This window comes from Nyctereutes procyonoides, unplaced genomic scaffold (genome assembly GCF_905146905.1).
Source record: "Nyctereutes procyonoides isolate TBG_1078 unplaced genomic scaffold, NYPRO_anot_genome, whole genome shotgun sequence".
In the NCBI taxonomy this organism is placed as follows: Eukaryota; Metazoa; Chordata; class Mammalia; order Carnivora; family Canidae; genus Nyctereutes; species Nyctereutes procyonoides.
The window spans coordinates 14235103-14251080 of NW_026575042.1; the positions used below are offsets into that span (position 1 = coordinate 14235103).

Genomic DNA, 15978 nt, shown 5'->3' on the forward strand with positions numbered 1-15978 from the left:
AGAACTCAGTTGGTAACTTAGAAGAAGCCATAGAATCTCTCAGATTCCAAAACAGGTAACACAAAATTTGGGCAGTAGTCATATAGTTACCAGAAGCTCTTTAAGCCATGACCTGGAACCGAATGCCTAAGGCACATTCATCTGATGATGCAGAGAACCCTGATTAAAATCCCCAAGTAGGTTGCTGTGGCTAAGTAGGAAGGAAGAGGGAAGAAGCATGACACATGACAGAGGTCAAATAGATAGTCAACAGCTTGCAATGTGAGGGAAGAGGAAAATATAAGAAACAGAAGAGAGCTCTTAGCAGCAGAGTTGGCTGTGCCAAAACCTGGAAGAAGCAAGCAGTCATGTGGTTGGAGGTAGTTCCTGGAACAGGCAAGGTGGTGGCTGGGAGACCTAGAGACTTCATGCCCAGGCCACCAGTGGCATCTGGTACATCTCATATTATGGAACTTTTGCGATTGCTTTTTTTTTAAAGAAAAGGACTCGAGACTGTCAGTTGAAGGAGACGATGGCTACTGGAAATTTGGAGAGAATGTGTCTTGTGCCTTTTCCTGCATAAACCACAGAATAACCAAGTCAGGTTAAATGGCTTACTTATGATGAACAGAATCAGGAGGCAGGAAGCTGACCTGAGTATTTTTGCTTTATTCCATCTAATAAACATTTTATTTATATAAAAGACAAACAATGCATAGAATTAAAATAGGTGCTTGAGACATTTGATATAAGAAGAGTATATAGCATTCACATTCCTATTTTAATACATGAGTACTGCTGAATTGTTCCATAAAAGAATAAAATTTTCCCTTTATGTATAGTAGTAAATCAAAAGAATCAGTATTTTTAGGAACTACAGAATGTTATTCCTTGGTCTTCTTCTTGACAAAGAAAAAAAATAATAAAACAAGCCACAGTATCATCTGATACTACATTCCAGTTTATGCTGATGACCACCCAGACGTGATAAAGCTCTTTTGGATCTTGGAAAATCCCATTAATGGACCAGCATTCTAGAAATTCACCACTAGAGGTCGATGAGCAACAGCTATTGGGACAGCACCGACAAATCCTAAGGTACATGGAATTTCTGGGCGCTTCCATGGTACTGCAGGCAAACTGTCCCAAATTCTCTCAGCCCAACCCCAGGAGCAGGGTGCCTATGAGGTTCACCTAATCCCAAATCGCAGCACATCTGCTAAAACCTCAATGAGATGAGATCTTCCAAAAATCCAAATGGAACTCATCTACTCCCTGCCAGCCCTCTCCAATATTCCTATTTGGCTGAAAATAGGTAGGTTCAAAAACATTTTTTAAAAAGAGATTATTTGCAGCATTTAACATTTGTTCGTGGATTAACAAGTTTCTATGGAGTATTAAAGCTCATTCTTTGTTCTTGCTCACGTGGTCACAGACATCTTTACTGCAAATGGGACTCTCGTGATGTCCCACATTCAAGTCCTGGCTAGCAAATCCTGCAAAGGGCGGGAAGGCTGGCATGGTGGAGAGGCTGATTACCGTGGTAAAAGCTTCTAGGTAAGAGCTCCTCTCCCCTAATGCAGGGGCGAAAGCTCTTAATATATAGACAAAATGGATTTGGCTTACCTGGGACCCCTTAGAGGGGGTCCCCTTCAGTCCAAGAAAAGACCAACTTCAAATCTTAACACCAGACCAAGAAGAGGGAGGGAATCAAATTCATAGTATAGTGCCAGGGAGTGACTGATGGAAGGCACATTTCTTCTGAGGTGCCTTGGTTAAGGGCAGGTTTAATTCCCAGACTGGGGTGGGGTGGGCAGTGGAAAACTCAAATATTTACGTTGAGAAGTTAAAGCAGCTTTATAAGTGTGTCCACACCTTTGTTTTGTGAATAATGCGGACTGGGAAAAAGTGGAAACCATCTGCTATCTATCCTCATTTGCGGGATCCAGATTTTTTTTTTTTTCAAAACCTCCAAATATTTAAAAAGTGGCTCAATTTTGTTAAATGCCATGCTGGCCAAGCAAAACACATGTTCAGAGTGCCTGAGGAAACAGTTCTGATCATGGCAGTGCTGCACAGCTCAAATCCTACTGACTAGCCCAAGATATACTTGAGCATTCAGGAGCCCAGAAAGATGGAACCCACTGGTGTTCGCATAGAAAGCTACAGGCTCAAGCCAAGCCTCACAAAAAATCAAACACACTGAACCCTGGACGGGACATTTGTTCCCTTTAAAGGATAGGGACACTGGCCGAGAGTATAGTAGCATAGATATGGGGGCAGGGGGTGGGAATTAAAGAAAAAGAAAGAATGATCTCTCCTTAGTAGAATATGTGTCAATTTTGTCAGTGGGGAAATTTGTCCTGCTTTTCATGCCTGTAGAGCCTGCAAAGGTAAAAAATGGAGCTCAAAGAACTTTTAAGCTCTTAGAAATGGGACAAGGCATCTGAGCTGGTTGAGGAAGGTGGCTCACAAACCAGATGTGGGCTTGAAGCTCAAGTGAAAAGTCCAGGAGACACAGTGGCACCTGGGGACTCCCAGGATCTGGTCCCCAAACAGTGCGACTATAATTGGCTCCATGGCCAGAAAAGCACCCCCCCCCCCGCGGGGAATTATTATCTTGCAAAAGCAAGTGCAGCGTGGCCACAGCAGGCTCTGAGACATGGAGCCCCCACTTCATGTAGTCAGGAAACCAGCGCACGTGTGATTGTCAAGTGCTAATGCTGTCACGGATCCCTTCCTTCTGCGCCTGGCTCCGGAGCTCTCCAAACAAACCAATATCCTGGGATATTTGATTTTATTTTCCTTGTCTCTTTCCAGAGTATGGCTGTATATATATATAGATATAGACATATATAGATATATATAAAACAGAGCTATTCCGTATTTATATACAGGCATTAATAAAGTGCAAATGTTATTGGCTAATGTAAAAATCATTCTCATTTCCTGAGGAAGTGCTAACACAGCTTATCCTATGACAATGTCAAAGGCATAGAATGCTTCATGTCACCCACTCCCTGCTGCCAGGGGTTCTGCTCAATGCCCACAGCTTACAGGGAGGGGAGTGACCCCCCTGGGCTTCCAGGAAGCATTGGTTCAGGTTCAGGGGCAGCCTCCTGCTGCCTCTGTTCTTTGGTGACAGGGGCAGCCTGTTTAGACTTAGGCCATCCTGCCCCGGAAGAGCTATTTGGTAGTGTTCAGCGAGCCATCTTCGGGAATCTTCTCCTCAGAGCAGCTCCTCCCTGAGAGCCTGTCCAGGTGCTCCAGTTCGCTGAAGCGCTCCGCCACGCACTGGGCCGTGAGCCGGGCCTCTGGGTCATGGTCCCAGCACTCGGTCAGCGTCTCGCACACCATCTGGATGCCCTGCAGTGGGAGAGAAGGCACAGGCACCCTGAGCTGCTGGTCTGCGGGGCTCCTCGGAGGGCGGGGTGGCCCACTGACCTTGCCTCTGCAGCACAGGCCTGGTGCCAAAGAGCCCGTGCATTCCCACGTCCTGACTGAGCGCCCACAAGATGGGGCCAGCCGCCTGTCTGTGGAACAAAGGGGGAGTGCACTGTCCCGGAAGCCTTCTGTGCCCATTTGCTCCCCTGCACCATTTGATCACAACAGGCTGTGAAATGGAGAGATCACAAGGACTCCCCAGTAGGCCTCTTGGGTACAGTAGGCCTCAGGGGTACAGTAGCAACCCCAATACCAGAAAATTCCCATGAAGTGGCCCCTAATGCTCTGTCACCATTTCTTTGTTGTTTTTTTTTTGGGGGGGGGCACTTTTTGGCTTTATTGTTTAGAGTGGTTTTATGTTCATAGCAAAACTGAGTGGAAGGCCCAGAGGATTGCCACATACCTCCTCCCCCACCATCGACATCTTGCTTCAGTGTGTTGTATTTTTTCCAATCAATGCACCAATACTGATACATCACTACCAACCAAAGTCCACAGTTCATATCGGGGTACATGGTAGGGGCTCTGACAAACATACCGTGACATGTATGCACCATTATAGTATCCCATGGAATAAGTTTCCTATCCCCCCAAATCATCTGTGCCCCTCCACCCCTTCTTCTTTCCTCCCTGAGCCCCTGGAGACTCCAGATCTTAACGTCCCTGGGGTTTTGCCTTTCTAGAGTATCTTTATAGTTGGAATTATACATGCATTTCTATTTAAACAGCACTGAATACCCCAATCAGAGTGAAGTCTAGGCTTTAGCCTGGTTTCAACTTGTAAAGTCACCTGTTCTGTGGACAGCTTCCAACAGCTGCTGAGGATGGCTTCTTATACCCCACTGCCCCCCAGCAACATCTGGCTGCACTCTAGAAGCAGCTGTCTGGTAGGTCACCTGTGCCAGACTCCAGGTGACATCAGAGGGTTTAGTCCAACCCCATAAAGGGCTCATTCAAAAGGCCCATCCAGGAAATGCTGCCCAGTATGGTGGCATGGGTCTACACTCACAGTAATTTTTATTTTGCACTGCAAATATTTTTATCATTTCAAGCGCTTTTTTTGGCAATAAAGTGGGCAATAAATGGACGGGCAGAAACAGAGTGTGCTCCTGGCAGTTAGAGGCTTGCATGGTCATTGGTGATCCTTCACACAAGTGGTCCAGGTGGGATGGATATATCCCAGCACTTTCCAGTTCAACATCTACTACCAGTAACTTTCCCAACACACCTAGGCGCCTCTCCCTCTTTCCCGACCTGTGAGCGAATTCATGATGTTGAATTAATTGTATAATTCACCTAATTGACGGTATTGATTGATGGCCTGTTAAGAGTGTAGTGGTATTGTTGGTACACAAGTAACATTTATTTTATTTTGGCACTGTAATTACAGGCAGTAAATTAAATTAAATATTAAGCATTAACTTGAAATCAATAGGGCAACAAATCTCATTAAGAGAAAAAAATGTATTATGCAAATTCTTTCCAGAATTTTATCATCATGAATAATGGCTTCATTACAAGAACTGTACAGCGGAGGAGGCAACAGAGTCTTCAAGAAATAACACCAGTGCCTCCTGATTTCAGATGTAACACCAAACAGTCTTGTGTTTTCAGTCAAAGAGGCTTTGCCCGAAACCCTGGGGAAGCCCTGGGCTACCGTGGCCTGGTTCTCGCTGTCTCCGCAGACTTTATTAGGGTCTGTCTGCTGCAGTGGCTCCAGGCCAGGACTGGCACAGACCCTGCTTCCTGCTCCATCTGTCTTCCTGATTGTGCGTGATTTGTTGTTTCTGTTTCTTATCTCCATTTGCCTTGCCCCGAGGAAAACCTATGACTTAGCCCCAGCCCTCACTGGATAAGGGAATTCTTTCAAAGGAGGCAATAAAATGTTTTCCTCAGTAGAAAGATCAGTTCTGTCGGTGAGAGAGGACACTATTCTCTCACATTCTTCCTTCACACTCTCTCCTGGGTATATCCCACGGCCCCCTCGGCCTCGCAACCTGCCTCTTCTCTTTTCTCTGACCATTGCCCTCGTCAAAAGGCCCCCAGACAAAGAATCTGGATAGTTCTCCCTTACCCTGTAAGTCCAGAACTATTGCCCTTGCACAGATGGCCTTGCCTACCATCTCATGAAAGGAAAGACTGCAGCCACGAAGATGTTCCCCACAGACACATTTCCTATTTGTTCACTTGCACTGTCCTATTTCTCTTGGCTTTCTTTTATTCCCCAACTGGCTTCCTCTTTGCAAACTGTATTCGTGGCCCACACATGGCCCTGAGCACGCGGCCATCACCCCCAAAAGCCAGCTGGCTGCCAAACTCTGCTTACTTCTCACTCTGCTAAGTACTTCCCTCCTAGAGCTGAAGATTCCCAGGAGAACATATTTGGAACCCAGAAGGCAACACAACACAAGAACTCTAGGTGAAGGCTTAGGGGTGAGGGGCAGAGGCTGTGAACAATATATTTTCACCCAGAAACGAACGGACTAGCACAGTGGGACAAGTGCCCGTGAGAGCCTTCTCTGAATGGTTATGTCTACCTGCTTGGAACTTAGAACAATAGGTCCATGCCGCTTTATTGAAATGTTCTTAATAAACAAAATGTAACAGGGACGCCTGGGTGGCTCAGTGGTTGAGCGCCTGCCTTTGGCTCAGGGCGTGATCCCGGAGTCCTGGGATCGAGTCCCACATTGGGCTCCCTGCAGGGAACCGGCTTCTCCCTCTGCCTGTGTCTCTGCCTCTTCCTCTGTGTCTCTCCTGAATAAATAAATAAAATCTTAAAAAACTAAACTAAACTAAAAGTAAGAGGATCTTAGAACACAAAGAGACCTGCCCTTAAGCTGAAGCCCAATAGCCTAAAATTCTCTCCCATCTTAGGAGCTACTTCAGGTAAATCTTCTCCCCTCAGAGCAGCCACTCCTTACCTGGTGGTTGAGCCAGGAGCTGGGAATTTCTGGTCGTCCTCGGTCTCTCAGCACATTGTCCTTCATGCTCTCAACACAGGGATGCTCTCGCACCTTGGAACCAAACGGGGGCTCATAATCTTTCACTTCTGTCAAAGAGAGCAGGGGAACACAAGGCCATTGAGAGTGGATATGAACAATTTGAGAGGACTGGCTGAGGAGCTAGAAGCACCGAGCATCAGGATATACCTGTGATTACTCTGAGAGCAATTTTTAAGAACAGTGGATTAAAATAAGGAAGGAGTGGTTGTGGAAAGAGCTTGAGAAATATGCAACAGATAACTGTTGAGGGTTCGCTATGTGCTAGGTACTGTGCTAACAGTTGGGGACAGTGAAAACAAGACCAACAAGGTCAGAGCTTACATTTTATTTATTTTTAAAATTAATTAATTAGTTAATTATTTTGGAGAGAGAGAGCGCGTGTCAGTGCATGAGCAGGGGGAGGAGCAGAGGGAGAGGGACAAGCTGACTCTGCACTGAGCTCAGAGCCCACTTGGGGCTCCATCTCACAACCCTGAGATCACCATCTGAGCTGAAATCAAGATTCAGATGCTCAACCACCTGAGCCATGCAGGTGCCCTCTGAGCTTACATTTTAATGCAAGCATTCTCAATGGGGTGATGGTTCTTGGGAGATAGTTCTTAAGGTCCCCACTACACAAGCATGTTTAATATGTGGTGGAAAAACCTCATGGGATATCCAGCCTCGAAAGGAATGAAATTCTGACATGGTTCAACAAGGATGAACCTTAAGAATATTAAGTGAAATAAGGTAGTCACAAGAGGCAAATATTGAATGATACCATTTATGAGGTACCTAAAATAGTCTAATTCATAGAGACAGAAAGAACAGTGGCTGCCAGGGACTGGGGGGAGAAGAGAGGGAGAGTTATTGTTTAATGAGTACAATAGAGTTTCAGTTGCGGGGGATGAGAAGGTTCTGGAAATAGGTAATGGTGATGGTTAGGCAACACTGTGAATGTACTTAATGCTAGTGAATTCAATACTTAAAATTGGTTGAAAAGGTGAATTTTAGACTATGTATATTTTTCCATGAAGGAAAAACATTGATGTTGAGTGTCAATGAAGATAAAAAATGTTGGGGCACCTGGCTAGCTCAGTAAGTAAAGCATGTGACTCAGGGTTGTGAGTTCAAGCCCCACATTGGGTGTGGAGACTACTTAACAAACAAACAAACAAACAAACAAACAAACAAAAATCAGACGGAAAACAATGTCTATAAAGGCTCCTTGCCATAGCACTGATGACACAAATGTTGAGCAATGCTGTTTACTAGGATGACGGAAAGAGATTAATAACACACCAACAAACAAAATTTAGAAAGGTAATTCTCCTTTAGTGATACAAAGGAGATAAGAGAGGGTGAAATACCTCTTCCCTAGGGGTTCAGATTTCAACTAAGGTCAATCTCTTTACAGAAACTTCCTTGAATATCCCCCAAGGCATTCCTGGCTAGGTGTCCTGGGCAGAGCTCTATTTTAGCCTGTATCATATTTTGATATAATCACATGTTTATTTGTCATCTAACAAGACTGCGAGCATCTGAGGGCAGGTTCCAACTCCCTTTTGTCATTCTTGTATTCCTAGCACCCCTGACAGGGCCACAAATATACAAGAGGTTCTCGACACCTTCTTTGTTGAGGAATGAATGAATGAATGAATGAATCTTAGGTCCTGTCCAAAGTGGCAATGCTTAAACTCTAGGTGAATACTAAAACAACACACTAATTTAAGTGGGTGGATCAACATACATGTCGTTGCATGTCTGCACTGGGAAGGGAGGATGGGCTGTATCTAACATTCTTCTCCACAGAAAGTAAGACCTTTGACCTTTAACAAAAGAATCTTGTTTAATGAGTAAAACTTTCAATAATTTGCCCTTCCAGGTCTAGAGTTGAAGGAGCTTTCAAGGTACATTTTGAAAAAAGCTGGCCTATTCTTGTTTATTTATTTTCTTCCCTTTCCCAGAACCCTATTTGAATATTCATCTTCTGTGATATCCCCACCTCCACCCCCCAAATAGAAGAGCAGCCAAGATATCATCTTTTTTTTTTTTTTTTTTTTGGAGATTTGTGATTAAGGCCTCCCATCACATGGAGACAAGCACAAAATAGCCTTCTGTGTATCCATTTTGCCCTCAGGTGCCATAGCACTTAATCCTTACTGTTCTAGGGGTGAGATCTGGATTCTGATCAGTGTAATATTCCTATTTCTTTCTTCTATTCCCTGATCTTTTATAGACTGTAAATTCCTAAGGTCCAAGGCAGAAGCTGAGTCTAGAGTCTTCCAATTCTCTGCCTAGTGCTTAAGATCGTGCCACACACACTGGAGGCATTCAATAGATAGGAGTTGGGTTGAATTCAGACAAAAGCAGAGGACTGGTAACCAGAGCTGGTTCTCAGTACAGTTTCCTCTAACCTATCTCTTCTCTTCTATAAAAGGAAGGGGCTGAATTGGATGACCTCCATGTTCCCCTCCAGACTTATCTTGTACTCCAATGTAATCGAACAATATGATGCTCTCTGGGTACCATGCCTTGAGGTATGTATCTTCAAATACAACATAATGTGACAGGATTTATATGTGATATAAAACGTTCCTTAGTTAATCTACCAGTCCACCCCATTTCCATTTCCAACTGTTTTGGCTGCCATAACTGGTGTCACTGGCTCCCTGCCTGGATCTCTTTACTAAGCCAGGAGCACCAGACCCAGCTGCCACAGGTGTTGAGTCCTGAGGGCTCATACCTTTGCCCTTCCCTGGAGGACTGTCCTTGGCTGATGAGAGAGCTGCCTGGCCTGGAGGTTTCCAGAAAACCTCACCCCCAAGAGGCAAGCCTGCAGCCAATGATAAATTAAAGTGGTAGTTTTAATTGTCTAACCCTCTTGCCTCTGCAGGGAGATCACTGTGGTGCAATTCACTCTCTACAGTTTCCCATGAGATCAGGCTGAGGCTAGACCTCTCTTGAAACTACAAGTTTGCTGAGCTCTTCCCCATCCTGCTTCTCTTAGTCCCTTCCCCTGAAACCCATCCTCAATAAACCATTGCACAAAAATCTTTGTGTCAGACTACTTCTAGTAAAGCTGGCCTAAGATAGCTGCCAACGAAGTGCTTTCTCTTGAGGTCAACCTCTAAGTTAAACTGCCCCATCTGACCCCGGTTACAAAGCCACCCCGAGGAAGCCTTGAGAGGACATCTTCTTAAAAAAAATGAATGTACTAATGCATCAATAATTCTCACAGCATGGGTCTCAGAAAGGGGCAGGGAATGGCCAAGGTCAGCGAAGGAAAATGGTGAGATCAGCATCAATCCCAAGTGTCGATCTCATGGCTGAGATTCCTACACGACAAAGAAAAAGTCTCCGTAGTTGAGGTCATAACCCAGTCAGTTTATTTCATTTCTAGTCCTAATCTTCAAAGTCGCATAAACCACAGTGTCTAATTTTGTACATTCTGTGGGGGCCAAAGCAGGTTTTCATGGGGAATGGAGGAGAGGTCAGAGAGGATGGCATAGGACACCGGACTTGTTTTCTGCTTAAAGAAAAAGTAATGAACGCTCCTTTAGAAAAGAAGACAAAGGCAATGGTCCTTTCCCAGAGCAAGGAGGATTGTAACTGGATTATTTCCTATGCTTCCTAAATCCTTGGGAAGATGTGAGATTCTCTAGTATCCCTGAGGGATATGAGGCCTGGTACCAGTCTGTGACTTGTGGGAGATTTTACAGGGAAAGGAGATCAAGCATAGCCTGAAAGCTGAACTGGGAGAGTGTGAATCTATGAATCTCCTTCAAAGTCTAAATTAGACAAGTCTGGGTAACCATCATGTGACTCAAACAGGCACACCCTAATCCCTTAACACTGAAGTAGTCTTTCAAGTGATGGAGATTTAAAGTGCATGAATGCTTAAAAAAATAAAAATAAAAAGAAGGATGCCTGGGTGGCTTAGCTGATTAAGAGTCTGACTCCTGATTTCGGCTAAGGTCATGATATCAGGGTCGTGAGAGTGAGCCCTGCACCAGATCCTGTGCTGAGGGTGGTGGTTGCTAAAGATTTTCTCTCTTCCTCTCTCCCTCTGCCCCTGCCTTGCTTGTGCTTTCTCTCTAAAATAAATAAATAAATAAATAAATAAATAAATAAATAAATAAATAAATAAATAAAAAAAAATAAAAATAAAAATAAAAATAAAAATAAAAATAAAAATAAAAATAAATGAAAATAAAAAATAAAGTATGCACGTTTTAAGCTGGCCTTTACTTCACCTCCTGGCAGATGTCATATTTATATAAGACAATATTTTCCAAAATAGCTAAGTGGGCTTTTTGTCTTATTGCAGATTTTCGTGATTCCTCTTTCTTTGCTCTTTGCCTCAGTTTAAACATGCTACTCCCACCCATTTTTTTAGTCATACCCTAGAACGTATGTAAAGATGACCGAGGCTTGGAAACACTTCTCCAGCCACCAGCTTTAATATCTGATTGTGGCCGTCATGAAAACCACTGTCAGGCAGCCTTCCTTTATTTGGGGTATTTCTTTCTTTCTTTCTTTCTTTTTTTTTTTTCCTCTTGTGACTGTTACGGCAAGGCCATTCTCAGGCCTCTATCAGGATGCAGAAGATAACCGCTGCCAGACACTATGCTGGAGGCCTTTTCCTCCCGGAGGCCTTGTGCTAACTGCTCCTCAGGTCTGCCCAGGGGCCCTCGGGATGTGAAGCACATCTGCTCTGCCTCAACAGAAGGAGGAGGCCACAGACACCAGGGTGGAGGCCTTAACTCCAGGGCAGGTGGTTGAGGGCAGGAGGCCTCTGTCAGCCAGGTGGGTACCAATGGTCCTCCCTGGGACAGATTGTCAAGTACTGACACCTGGATGGTCCTGGGAAATGGAGCAGCGGGCGTGACCGGCCAAACCAGAGGCTAGTGTTAGCTCCAACTGTCTCTCGTGGTTTCCGGCATCTGGAGGCCGAGACACTTCATCCACTCTGGAAAAACTGCTGAGTTCGAATCACATATCTTTTATCCCGATCTGTTTATCTTTTATCCTTATCTATTTATTTTTCATGCTGGTGCTTAAATTATTTTTATTTTAGAAAAATGCATGTGATGAAAACTCCAAATTAGTAAACAAATGGATATAGGCAAAAGCAAATCTTTCTCTCACTCCTCATCATTAATTGCACCAAAGTGGCTTAGATCGAATGCTGGGTGAGAGGTGATTTAAATTTCCCCTTTATTGTTTACAAGGAGCACTTCTAAATCATATATATATTTTTATAAAAGATGAGGTGCTTTGCCATCCCCCCTCCCCCATCACTGGGGACTGAGGCCTGAGTAAAACACCGCAGAAACAAATCACAAGAGAAATGAACGCTACTTGGGTGTTGTGGGCAACAACAAATCGCTATTAAAGTCACCGAATACCCACTCTGTCCTCATCATAGCACAAATAAGGGACAACCCATCTGAGGACCAGCACCGTCCACAGACCACACTTGGAGTAGCACTGCTGCAAATGTTTGGCAAGGCACAGAAGTTGCATCTTGACAGAGGAAGTGAATACGAGTTATTAAACATACTTTAAGCATTTCAGATGAGTCAGACAGAGAATGTTGAAGAAGAGTCTTCAAAGACATGATCCAACACTTCATTTCACAGTTGAGAAAAGAGAGGCCAGAGAGTGCGCTGGATTCCAGGAAAAACACTCAGAATTGCATACTATATTACCGTTACTCTGAAAATGGCTTTGCCTTTTTAGGAAGCCTGCATGCTTTGTCCTCTCTACCAAGCATCTCAGGGAGCTCTTTCTCCCCCCAACCAGAACAAGCCCAGCTGGGGCAGCCCCAGGTGGGAACATGCCTGTCACAAATGTGACGAATGTGTTCCTCCCTGCCTTGGCTGGCCCCTCTGCACCGCATGACTCTGAGAAAGGGAACCTTATGGAGCCTCTCAAATGGGGATAGTTTGTAATTTCTGAACAAGTTATGCAAAAAGTCACTGATTACGAAGAGCAGCCCTCTCCTTACCTACTATTATTTACTGACATTCAACCCAAACATTCGTCCATTTGGGGTTTAGTGAAACAAGTGAGACCGGTGGTGGTGGATGTGGGGAAAATGAGCCTGTCACCACTGAAGTTGCGAGCACTAGATCAGGGAAGGGTTGGGAGTGGAGTTAATGCATGATTTTCTAGTTTTCTAGAGTTCCTCTTTGAGCATTTGATCCAACAAGGCCCAGGCTCAGGTCTCCCTTCTATGAAGAACTGCAGAGCAAGCAAGTTAAGGGATGAGAGGGCTTCCTGCACCATTACTCAGTATCCTCCTGGAAGACAGCTGGCTGCACAACTTTCCAGGCCCACTGGCCCAACTCCATGTGGAACAGGCTGGGCAGCTTGGGTTCCCCCTCCAAACAGCCTCAGGAGCAACCTTTGACTCAATACGGATGGGGGCTGGAAGGCAGACATCCAGCTTCCTTGCAAGTTAAGTGGTGTGTGCTGGATTCTGCATCCAGGGTTCCCGGCAGGACTGGGCTCCAGCTGTCCACAGTGGTGCCCTGCTCAATAACACACCACTTCCTGGCTACCTTCTCCTTCCTAACTCACTTCCCCAATCCCTAACTGGCAATTCCTGAGATCGTTTCTCAAATAAATCACTTAGGCTCAATTCTTGGTCCAGGCTCTGAGGCACCCAACCCAAGTGCCCATACAACAGGATCACTCAGTCAAACCAAGTCTCTTTTCCACCATTGGGCTGTCTCCATTGCCAGACACAGCAAGACCCAACACCTCACTATCTCCCTGACGACCTCAAATTATACCTTTTCTAAGAAACTTCTTTATTGGGAACAACTTGCTCTTCTTTCCAGCTCCCCTTCCCCAGCCTTTCCCCCAAGGCTTCTCACTAATGGAAGCCACCCTGTGCTCCCAGATCCTTGCAGCTTCTTCTAATTTCTCTCCGAAGACTCTGAAGAAAAACCACGCCTGCCTCTCCCTTCCACTCCTGCCCCTCACCCCAGTTCTGTGCACGTAGAGGGCAAGTCTCTGGGACACAGTGCTGTTCCTCTGGAAGTCAGCATCTGGAACACAGCTGTTGTTTTGATGCAGTTCCAACTTAACAGAGCAGCAACACTGTTGACAGTTTTCCCCAAAGCAGCACCCCTGCTTTCAGATTATTTTATATCTGCTTTCAGATTATTCTCCCCTGAAACCCAGGAAAACAAAGCGCTTTTATCCTGTCTCCCTTCAGCCCTTCTCCCTTATTGCTCCTTGTTGTTGTTGTTTTCTCTGTCTTTCCTTCCTTCTGATGCATGTGCACTTTCTGTCTGTTGTACAAGGCTGTGGCAAGCTGACAGTCTGCTCAGGAGCTATGTTTCTCCTCTTGTTAAACGCTTGCTCGGCTGGCTGCTGTGTGTCAGCTTCTATTCAAAGGACTAAATGGCCAGGGATTTGGAAGTCGGTTTGCTTGTGGGCCTGTTTTGGCTGGGGTTTTGGCTGGGGATGATGTGAATGTTGTGCCTGCTGTGCTCGCCAACAGGGGCCCTGAAAGGGTCCCCGCCTCCATCCGCCTCCCACACACCACAAACACTTGCATGAACACCAAACAAACCGAAAGCCGGACAGAGATTTCTTTGTAAAACAGAGCCAGTCTCTGCGTCTGTCTTTGCTGAATGACGATTTCATGACTTTCCTTCCTCTTTATAAGACAGTAATAGACCAATCACCTTCTTCTTCGAACAGCTCTGAGAGACCTGTTTTCTTGACTTTTGTATTCTTTCAGATGATCCAACTGTCTGAAATAATGCCCTCTGTCACATTCTGTCCCTAACTCTTTATTTTTCTTTCTAAAATCGTCATATCTGCCTCCTTCCACCCCTAGTGTTGTATCACGTATCTATTTGTTCACTGTTTATCTTTCTAGAATATTAGCTCTTCAAAGAATCCTTGTCCCTTGAGGACAGAGACTGTTTTTTTTAATTTTTCACTGCTGTGTCCTTAGCATTTTGAACATGCCTGCCATGTAACTGGTACTCAATAAATATCTGAGGGAAGGAAGGAATGAATAAATAGATCTTCAGAGAAAAAAAGGACAAGAAAATTAACTCCAACTTTAAGGCACTGAGCCTATAACATGCTCAGAAATGAACAGCTCTGTGATTCTGTTAACAGAGATGCACCCAGAGGAGACAGGCACATCAACCCTTGGAGACTTTCACGAGTAAGACCATCACTGAACATTTCCTCAAGTGTGTGACTATCTTGCCAGCTACTTCCAGGAAGGCATCTAATTAAAAGCCAGGATGCACAAAGTAGCACCGGGTGCTTGATCCATAATGATAATAATAGTGATGGCAGCTGTCCTTGAAGATGTCCTTCTCTGGTCAGGCCAGCGGTGTCCTAGGAAGGTTGGGGCCAGCAGGCTAGAGTCAGACAGCAAGGCTCTGATTCCTGGCTGCACAGCTTGCCCACCTCCTGACACTTCACTTTTTCCATCTGTGAAATGCAGCCAATCACAGCACAGTGGTCCTTGGTAGACAGGATGCAGCAACTTGAAGCAACTGCCACTACTCATCCTTCATGGCTTTGTTCATGATCAAACCTGCTTCCACTAGGAAACCTTTCCCTTTTGACCACCAATTTCGATGATTACAGACCATTTCTTGAGCTCTTTGGTGCAAACGGAGCTGTACCAGTTGGTTTCCAAAGAGGATTATTATCATCTGTTTGCATTTTCTCATCTGGTAAGAGACTTCTCCAGCGTAGTGTCCTCTCTTTCTCTGTCCCCCCCCCTCAGCCGCTCTGCACAGAGGAGAGGCTGATGAAGAAGTAACTCAAGAGGGGGATGCCTGGGTGCTCAGCGGTGGAGCACCTGCCTTTGGCTCAGAGCATGATCCCGGACCCCTGGGATCGAGTCCCACATCAGGCTCCCTGCTTGAAGCCTGCTTCTCCCTCTGCCTGTGTCTCTATCTCTGTCTCGTCTCTCTCTCTCTCTCTCTCTCTCTCTCTCTCTCTCTCTCTCTCTGTGTGTGTGTGTCTCTCATGAATAAATAAATAAAATCTAAAAAAGTAACTCAAGATGACACTCCTGAGTCTTTCCCTTCCTTCCAGAGCTGACCTAACCCTCCCTGCCTGATCCTACTGTCTCACTCCCTTCGGTTGACATGGGCTTTCAGCCTCTCATGCCCTTGCCTTACCTTCCTGCAGTGCTGGTCACAACTGAACCACACTTGCCTGTTTAAAAGTCTATTTAAGTTCCAGCTAATGGCATGAGACAAAGCCTAGTGTTGAGACCTAAAAGACATTCACATTCATAGAAGACGTGCAGTGGGGAACAACAGTACTTGGGGAGACGAGCCTAAAAGGTGAGCAAGGGTGAGGTTCAGAGTCCAGGGAAGAGTCTGGGCTCAACCACAAGAACAGAATCAAGTCACTTAAAGGCAGAAAAGCTGGGGTACCTGGGTGGCTCAGTAGTTGAGCATCGGTCTTTGGCTCAGGTTCTGATCCTGGGGTCCTGGGATCGAGTACCGCATCAGGCTCCCCGAAGGAGCCTGCTTCTCCCTCTGCCTATGTCTCTGCCTCTGTGTTTCTTATG

At 45.3% G+C, this 15978-nt stretch overlaps 1 protein-coding gene across 1 annotated transcript in view; it reads right to left on the bottom strand.

The window, feature by feature from the left end:
• Positions 1-628: 628 nt before the first annotated feature.
• The window catches only part of TGFBR2 (transforming growth factor beta receptor 2), a 90232-nt gene continuing 74882 nt past the window's right edge, over positions 629-15978 (bottom strand). Inside the window, exons 6-7 of the mRNA XM_055321518.1 lie at positions 6345-6472; positions 629-3345 (exon numbers count right to left, since the gene is read on the bottom strand). Of these exons, the coding sequence (XP_055177493.1) occupies positions 3166-3345; positions 6345-6472 (308 nt within the window). The 3' untranslated portion in view covers positions 629-3165. The remainder of the gene's footprint in view (positions 3346-6344; positions 6473-15978) is intronic.